Here is an 8,969-nt window from a genome sequence, read left to right as displayed (position 1 = left end):
CGAGTATTTAAAAGTAGAATGGGAGGCAGAGCCTTCAGTTTTCAGGCCCCTCTTCTGTGGAACCAGCTTCCAGTTTGGATTCGGGAGACAGACACTATCTCTACTTTCAAGATTAGGCTTCAAACTTTCCTTTTTGCTAAAGCATATAGTTAGGGCTGGACCAGGTGACCCTGAATCCTCCCTTAGTTATGCTGCAATAGACGTAGGCTGCTGGGGGATTCCCATGATGCATTGGGTGTTTCTTCTTCACTCACTATGTATTAATAGACCTCTCTGCATTGAATCATAGCTGTTATTAACCTCTGTCTCTCTTCCACAGCATGTCTTTATCCTGTCTTCCTTCTCTCACCCCAACCAATCACAGCAGATGGCCCCGCCCCTCCCTGAGCCTGGTTCTGTCGGAGGTTTCTTCCTGTTAAAAGGGAGTTTTTCCTTCCCACTGTCGCCAAAGTGCTTGCTCATAGGGGGTCACATGATTGTTGGGTTTGTCTCTGTTTTCTCTGTATTATTGTTGCATCTTTACCACACAATAATATAAAAGCGCCTTGAGGTCAATGTTGTTGTGATTATACAGATAAAATTCCATCTTAAAAATGGTCCAGAAAAACAAAAATCGAACATATCTGTGTGTCCGTGTTTCCTCTGTGCGGTGCTCTTGGACCTGTGTGGCTCGACTCTGAGCTCTGGGCTGCTGATTTCTATCTGCTGTGAGTGAGCTGGGAGAGACTCGAGGAGTGAGAAATGATGAAGAACGTGTCCTTTTCATCAGGGTCCTCCCTCGCTCTGGTGTTTGAAGTCTGCCATGTGATGAGCTGCCGTCTGAGCCTTGGGCTGCTTTGATGTGTCCCTCTGCAGCGACTTTGCGTCTCCAGTCTGTCACTGAGAGCTGAAAGAAGCATCTTGACAGAAATATGAGAGGAAACAGGACGGATCTGTTCAGAGAAAGACTCCTCATCGTGATGTGATCGATACATGCTTCAGATTAATCTGACACAGAGAAAACGTCTGGTTCTTGGGATGGTTATTTACCAAGATTTCAGTTTCATTTTAAGACCAACTCAGAACTCCTCCAGACCCTGATCTGAGCTCAGCGTGAGACAGCTTGGTCTGCGGAGAACCCTGCGCAGGAGAACAGAGGTAAAACATGAGCAGCGTGGCCAACAAACCAGGTGAGGAGCAACACCTGTGAAACAGTTCAGAGGTCAAACATGAGCAGTGAAAGGGACATGGGTGGAAAGTTTGAGACAGAACCAGAGGAACGTGGAGCATTGGTGGTTGATAAAACAAAGGAGCCTGACAGGCTGATCAGGCACAGGTGATATGGGTGTGGGCGGGGCATACAATTCCAGGTATTCAAATAAAATCTGCATTTCTGCTCTGATTTATTTCTTGGTAAAATCCAACTGTTTCTCCAACAGGTCGAGCACCGATGCTCCTGCCAGCCCACAGTCTGCTGGTAAATGTCACATAGGGGGCGCTATTTCCACTCCTTCAGCCTGCACGTGGCTTTGCAACCGCACTCCATGAACAGACTCATACCAGCAAACATGAACATGGAAACTCTTTGGTCTTGGACTGAGCTGCAGAGAGTCCGTCTGAGCTCCTCCTCCTCCATGTTCCTGTTCCTGACCGCCGTCCGTCCCGAGGTCAACGAGGAGGACACAAAGGTCCTCAACAGCATCGCTGCTTTCTCCTCCAAGCAAACATGCCTACTTTTATGAAGACATGTGGGCGTGGCTATATGGAGACTGGATAAATGGCCTGATTTCCAGTGATGGGAATAACGGCGTTACTAACAGCGTTACTTTTTTCAGTAACGAGTAATCTAACTTATTACTATTCCTATCGTTACAACGGCGTTACAGTTACTAACAATCAGACGGTTGAAGCTGTGTTCAGGTTACCGCATCTTATATCAGCTGCAGGAAGTAGCTGTAAGTAATCTGGACGCTACGGCTTTAAGCAGCTGCGCTCCCGCGGACGGTGATCACGAGCGCTGTCTAGCACAACACCTGGAGCTCAGGGGGCAAAACAATCGCACGAGTGCTGCTGTTTGACTGAGGAAGAATAAAGTAGTCGTGGTAAGACAATCACATGACCACTTACAGACAAAGCAACAAGGTGACATATACCAGTTTATAAACTGTGTGGCCACGTAAAACCAGAGTCATGATAAACAAGATATACGCCTGTTTTTCCTCAATAGTTTCGTCACGGTTACTGTCTAAGGACAGCGCAGCGAGACTCTCTGCTTATGAGCAAAAAATAAACAAACAAAACAACAAACAGCCCGTTAGTGTTGGTGGAAAAATGCACCGTGTTGATCAATCAAAAATGATATGGCAACATGACATTTGGTTGTTTAGGAAGAGGAGGAAGATTTAGGAGTGACGGCGAGAGAGAGAGAGAGAGAGAGTTTTGAGACGTGAGAGATTTGTGAAGGTTTAGCGTGTTTGCAGTGTGTAGTTAATGTGTTGTCTTGTGTAGTTAGTGTGTAGTGTTGTGGATAGTTTTGTGTTGTGTGTCAGAACAATGAGGCGACTGCTGTCTCCAGGTAGAAACAGCAGTGACACACCTGCTGCTGTCAGACCTGCAGGTATCAGGCTGTGATGTTTCCTTTATAGTGGACAGAAATTATTTTTTTTGGAGTCGCACAAATAATTTGTGGCATCTTATTGAAGAACAGCTGATTGTTCTGTAAATAGTTTGAAATGGTTATTTAAAAAATCAAGGTCAAAGGTAAATGGATGCAAATAACTTTGTTGTTTGCAAAACGTGTGCGTATGATTTTAATTAAACATGTTTGTGGTTGTTACAGTAAAAATATCACTTTTTCTACTCTGATTTTATGTTTTTTGTCTGATTTTAGATCAGTTGTGTTAATACAGTAGTCAAAATGAAAGCATGACTGTAGATTCAGACACGTGAGGCTGTGCTGATGAGACCAAACAAGACAAAGTAAACAGTTTTTAAAGGTGAAATGTGGAGGAAACATCAGAAGTGGTTAAAAATTTGGTTGGGCATATGGGGGTGGGAATGCACGTCTGTGTCCGCGTGTGCCTGTTTGTCTGTGTCTATATGTCAGGTTGGGTCTTAGACTCAACCTCTCTGGGTACATCTCAGGCCCTCTAAAGTACGGAGGCCTATCTCCCCTCACCACACTCCCTGCCGGTGGCTGATGCTCTTAGACGTTGGTGTGTTGGTGGTCCTTGTCATCTGGGGCTGGGCGCTCATGCATGTACCGGCTCACTCCTGGTGGCCGATTGGCGGGGCCGGGCGCCTGCGGCCCGGCTGGGCTCCTTCCGGGGGGTGGGATGCCCTCAGGCCTCTGGCCTCTGGGCCTGAAGCTCGGTCCTCTCTGGCACAGCTGGCTGCCGGCGGAGCCCGCGGGCACGCCACTGCAACCCCCTCTGGCCTCTGCTCTGTAGCTGCGGGGTGACCTCTCGTTTGGGGCTCTACTCAGCTCTTCCCAGGAGGGTGGCACGGTTCCCCCCCCCTTTGGTGGTCCTCCTCGGGTCCTTGTACTCTGGGGCCTCTGGATATCTGGGGCCTGGATCTCCTCCATACCTGCTTCATACCCTGGTGGACGGGGCTATGGCTCCCCACACTCCCTAGCAGATCGTTACATGGAGAAACCTTTGGAATACAAGCGTGCTGATCCACACAGGTGTGCACACAGGTGTACACACGGGTGTTCACAGACGCGGACTACACCTTTCTTGGCTGCTGCCTCAAAGCACATTGTGCGCTGTCTATCTTGCGTGCTGCACAATATCGTTTATTATTTAGTATCTACTGTTATCTACTGCTAGCTAGTTTATTGTGATGGTGCTGTTTTTATTATGTTGCTCTTTGTTGTTTGCTTTCTCTTCTGTTTTTTTTCTCCATACAGGTGATCCAGGTGTTTTGTTTGTTTGTTTGTTTTTTCCTTTCTTCCCCCCCTTCTCACCGTCTCTTCTCCCCTTTGGTTTTCTTTCTCTCCCTCTCTTTCTTTCATTCTTTCTCCCTGTCCTATCCCCCAGTCACGTCTGTCCCGTTTGTAGCAACCGAAAATAAAATAAATACATAATTATAATAAAGGTCAATCAAATGGACCAATATGGCAAGGCCATGATGATCCACTTGGTAAAATAAATCCGCTTGGCAGCTTTCTTGGCCTTAAGACAACAATTCTGATGGATAAAGATCCAAACGGGACACAAAAAAAAAAAAAAAAAAAAAAGAAGAAGTGGTTAAAAATGGCCGATTACACCCTGGACCTCAGAGGGTTAAACGTTTTTTTTTTTTTAAAGTAACACAATAGTTACTTTTCAAGTAATTAATTACTTTTTGAATCTTGTAACTCAGTTACTTTTTTGAAGAAGTAACTAGTAACTATAATTAATTACTTTTTCAAAGTAACTTGGCCAACACTGCTGATTTCTGATTAGCTGACATAGTCCAACACGCGCGTCACTGCCTGCAGAGCTCAGACTGGGCTCTGTGTGGGACTTCAGCAGAAGGTTAAAGTTTCAGGATTTCTACAAAGTTCGTTAAAGCCAGCGTGTGCTGCTGGGCTTCTTCAGAGTCATCTCAGGCCATTAAACAGTGGCTGACACAGAATGGCTGCTGACAGCTGTAATTACGCCTTCACTCAGGATTAAATTGCAGGGTAACACGCTGTGTTTGGAGATCGCCCCATCAGTCGCCTTTCCTGCTCTAATCTTCAGATTATAGTGTGACAGAGGGCTGCTTACATTTAGCTTTAATTGGTTTTCGAGGAGAAGTGTCTGCAGAGGCTCACGATCCGTCCATCAGACCGCTCTGAAGTGGTGGAAACGCTTCCCGTCCATCATCCCCTGGGACAGCAGAGGATGGTTCCTCACTGTGATGACTCGCCGTCGGGGGACTTTAGGATTCACAGAGGTTTATCGTGGTGCAGACAGCACAGAGGAGACGGTGCTCCCAGCTCAGCAGTTTACAGCTGCAGGGTCACGGCGGGCTCCTTAATCCACAGACAGTGTAGCTGCCGGGTCTGCAGTGGCTGAACAGACCCAACAGCTCATCCATGTAACGTCGCCCAGTCAGCAAACCATCAGCGAACCCTCGTGTCGTCGCGCTGCACGGATCGGCGGTGACTCTGAGGAGACCCAAACCCGTCTGCACAGCCTCACAATGAAAATCCCGCATGAGCAGGGCTCTTTATGTTGACAGCTGCCTCTGACAGAGAGGACAGAATGACTTCGGGGCCTTGGCATGAAGACAGCTGCAGTCAGAGATAATGTATGGAGCAAGAGTTAGGGCAGAAATGAGTGTCCTTGAGAGAGGCGGTCATAAACGGCCCCACAGCTGACCCCTGACCTGCACGTGTGCTAATCAATAACTGAAAATTACACATCTACAGATAATCAGTGGAACATGAGGCACGTTGTTCCCTACAGAAGAGGAAACATTAATCCACACTTTAAATATTTCAAACATTAAACCTCAGAGTACACAGCAGAACCAGGTGACCTTGTGCAATGTTTATGTTTTATAACTTTCTCAGATTTAATGAATTATTCAGAGATTTAATTCAAACATTGATGAATTGACTCATTGATTTATACTTGAAAAGATTGTCGACTCTCATTTGAACCCTGCTACCAGCTGATTGATTAGCGGGTGTGTGCTTTCAGAGGGGCTCGAGGACGTCTTTGTTATCCCCAAGGAGCGATTTAATGTACAGTTAGCAGAAGCGGCAAACAACCACCAAGTAAAATGTCATAAGTAGACAAAAACAAGCAGAGGTAGAGGGGGAAAGATATAATCACATGAGCAGAGCATACAGTGTGTGTGCGTTATAATGAGTGAGGACTAAAAACACTGACATGTTTGACTGCACTTTGCGACAATGGGAACAAAAAACTCCCATTAAAGACCTCTGGAAGAACCGGGCTGAGGGAGCTGCAGCCATCGGCCATTTGTTCCACACTGAAGGTTCCACACTGAAGGTTCCACACTGAAGGTTCCTCACAGCGTTACTGGAGGCCAAGGTAATGCCATCCACAGTAAGAATCTGGTCAGATACCATATTTATAAGATAAGATAAGATCAAACTTTATTAATCCCTCGGGTGGGTTCCTCTGGGAAATTCGGTTTCCAAAAAGCACAGCACCGACAGAAGTTACAGAGTTACAGAATATTATATATATATATATATATATACACATATATAAATAAAATATACGACGGGGATAAATAGAATAAATAGGAATAAAAATAAAAAATAAAAATACAAGTGAATTGCACATTTCAAGTATTGAAGTCTATTGCACCATTGACTATTAACAAAAAGTATTGCACAGTGAGGTGAAGAGGCACTACAGCTCAGTTGTCCCCCCCTCCTTTGTCCCCCTGTCTCCCCTCCCTCTCCCCTCCAGAGAGGAGTTAAACAGTCTGATGGCGTGTGGGACAAAGGAGTTTTTAAGTCTGTTGGTTCTTGTCTTTGGGAGAAGCAACCTGTCACTGAACAGACTCTTCTGGTTGTTTATGGCCGTGTGCAGAGGATGCCCAGCATTGTTCATAATGTCCAGCAGTTTCTTTAGTGTCCTCTTCTCTGCCACTGTCACCAGAGTGTCCAGCTTCATGCCGACCACAGAGCCAGCCTTCCTGATCAGTTTCTCCAGCCTGGATGAGTCCTTCTTTGCTGTGCTGCTCCCCCAGCACACCACAGCATAGAAAAGTACTCCAGCAACCACCGACCGGTAAAACATCCTGAGGAGCTTCCTGCAGATGTTGAAAGACCTCAGCCTCCTGAGGACATACAGTCGGCTTTGTGCTTTTTTATACAGGTGCTGCGTGTTGCATGACCAATTTTCAGATTTTCAGGGCCGAGTACAACAACCTCAGTTTGATCTGAATTAAGAAGCAGAAAGTTAGCAGCCAGAGCTCTGACTGTTTGTCAGCATGGCTGCAGTGCTGAGGAGAAACCTCGGGTTTCATTTTCTTCACTCAGTGATGAAGAGTAAGATGTTCATCCTGGGACTTCTGCACTGCAACGGTGCTTTACTCCTTACAGGGATGCATCTGCATGGTATGCAGCAAAGCTAACATCTAACAGCAGGTTATGTGAGTAAAGATCAGCAGAGGGCCTGCAGTTTGCCAGTGCTGCTTACTGTCTTTGTATGGTAGTCAGTCAGCTTTGTTGTTTGATTTTTTAAATATATTGTTTATATATATTTAAATTTTACAACAGGATTATTGTTCCTTAAGTATTTCGATACAACCCTAAAACACTTGCTGACTTCACATCAAAATCTGCACGTAGACAAATGTTATTTGATTTTATTTCCTCTCAAACTGTTCAACACTGAGGCTGCAGCTGAGAGAATGAACACTAAAGGTGTCTCTTGATGATTCATTTAATGAAGTAATGATTATAATCCATCAGATTCTCCTGTCTTAATGACAGAGGGCTGATATTGATCAGTGCGTTACCTCTGGCTGGCTTCTTCCCAGGTTTCAGTCTCACTTTTAGTAACGTGGAAGAATAATCTGATGTGCAGCGACTTTTCTTCTCACGTCTGATTTCTCTGCAGCAGCTGTGCTTTCCTTCCTTTGTAACCTTTTCACATTTTTCATTCTTTTTATTCTTCTTTGGTAAATCAGCCGCTCGGCTGCAGGTACGAGCCCCTCGCTTCACCTCTGCTTGAAACAAGCTGTTTTAGCTCCTCCCCTTTAAGTCAACATGTTGCTCATTGGTGGTCATGTTTTTGGTCTATGGCTGGAAACGCTATAGAGAGGAATCAAAAGGTGCGATCAGTTTGTTTCGATTGGAGATGTACTGATCAGAGCGCCGTTGGCTGGGTTTTCATGCTCAAACACTGATTGGACGGTGCTACAGACGACATTTTTCAGAGTGAGACGCTCCATTTCATAAATGAGAGCCCCGCAGAGAGAGAGATATTACTGCACTGGGTCCTCATCACAAACCCCAGGGTGGCTTATTATTTTAAAAAACGGGACAGCGATCCTGGGACGATGAGTTATTACTGGGGCATCGTTTAAAACCAGTTTCATTGCATTTTTACACCAACTATCAGTCTGACCAGTTAGAGGGTGCAGTGAAGACCATCTGTCATGTAACGTCTGAGTCAGAACAATAAGATGGGTGCATTAGTCATGAACCACATGTGCGTTACATTTGGCTGTTTCCCTGCTGAGGACAGTAAATGGTCCGGACGTAGGCCTACCTGACCCCCCCTTCGTGCTGGAGAGCGTCGCAGGGCTGCTTCCACCAGGACATGAATCCGTTACAGCGAGCTCATCATCATCACTTTGTTTGTTTTCCCCGCTCGCTCACTCAGCTCGACAGCATCGTGGCCTCGTTCACCTGACCTGTGCTAAAACAAGCCTCTTATTGTGAAGCAGAATCACTGCTGAGGAGACGCCTTTCCACAGAAGCACCAAAGCACTGCCAACAACACCATACTGGTTATAATGGAGGGCAGTCTTTAATGCTTTCCCTGCCTGGCTGGAGCTGCCCTGCAGTCTGACACTCAAACACACCTGTAACACACATGGATGCACCTGAGCGCACAGATGTTCCAGCTGTGACCTGGAACACTAGTTTTTTCACAACTCTTAAAGAATATTTTAAAATGTGGATAAAAAGCTTTGTATGCAGCAGCTGATTTATGAGCTGCAGAGCTTCATCAGGGCTGAGCCAACACTGCCATCTACAGGAACACGGCCGCACTGCACCCGGCAGAATGAAGCGCGTTCCAAACTGAAACCTGGTGACGTGTATCTGCAGGTTTGGGTTTTAGTATGTTTGTCATTCATTTTAATAACAAACTCCTGAAAAATGATTTTTTTTTTTGTAACTTTAACGTTTTTAAATGATTTGAAGCAGGTTGGAAAATTCAGAAGGAACCAGACGCATTTAAATCCCTCTCCTCCTCCTCCTTATCCTCTTCATCGCCTCGTAGCCTCTCAGCAGAGCAGCG

The 8,969-nt window shown here is 45.8% G+C and overlaps 1 protein-coding gene across 2 annotated transcripts in view; it reads right to left on the bottom strand.

Moving 5' to 3' along the window:
• Positions 1 to 8,898: 8,898 nt before the first annotated feature.
• The window catches only part of tmem81 (transmembrane protein 81), a 1,665-nt gene continuing 1,594 nt past the window's right edge, over positions 8,899 to 8,969 (bottom strand). For both annotated transcript variants that reach the window (XM_084918115.1, XM_084918116.1), the window contains one exon: positions 8,899 to 8,969. This exon is cut by the window's right edge and continues 32 nt beyond it. In XM_084918115.1, the coding sequence (XP_084774241.1) occupies positions 8,906 to 8,969 (64 nt within the window). In that variant the 3' untranslated portion in view covers positions 8,899 to 8,905.

This window comes from Perissodus microlepis, chromosome 20 (assembly GCF_051167445.1).
Source record: "Perissodus microlepis isolate ML-2025 ecotype Zambia chromosome 20, ASM5116744v1, whole genome shotgun sequence".
NCBI classification, from domain to species: domain Eukaryota; kingdom Metazoa; phylum Chordata; class Actinopteri; order Cichliformes; family Cichlidae; genus Perissodus; species Perissodus microlepis.
Note: the sequence above shows the minus strand (reverse complement) of the source record. Positions and strands in the feature narration are given on the sequence as shown.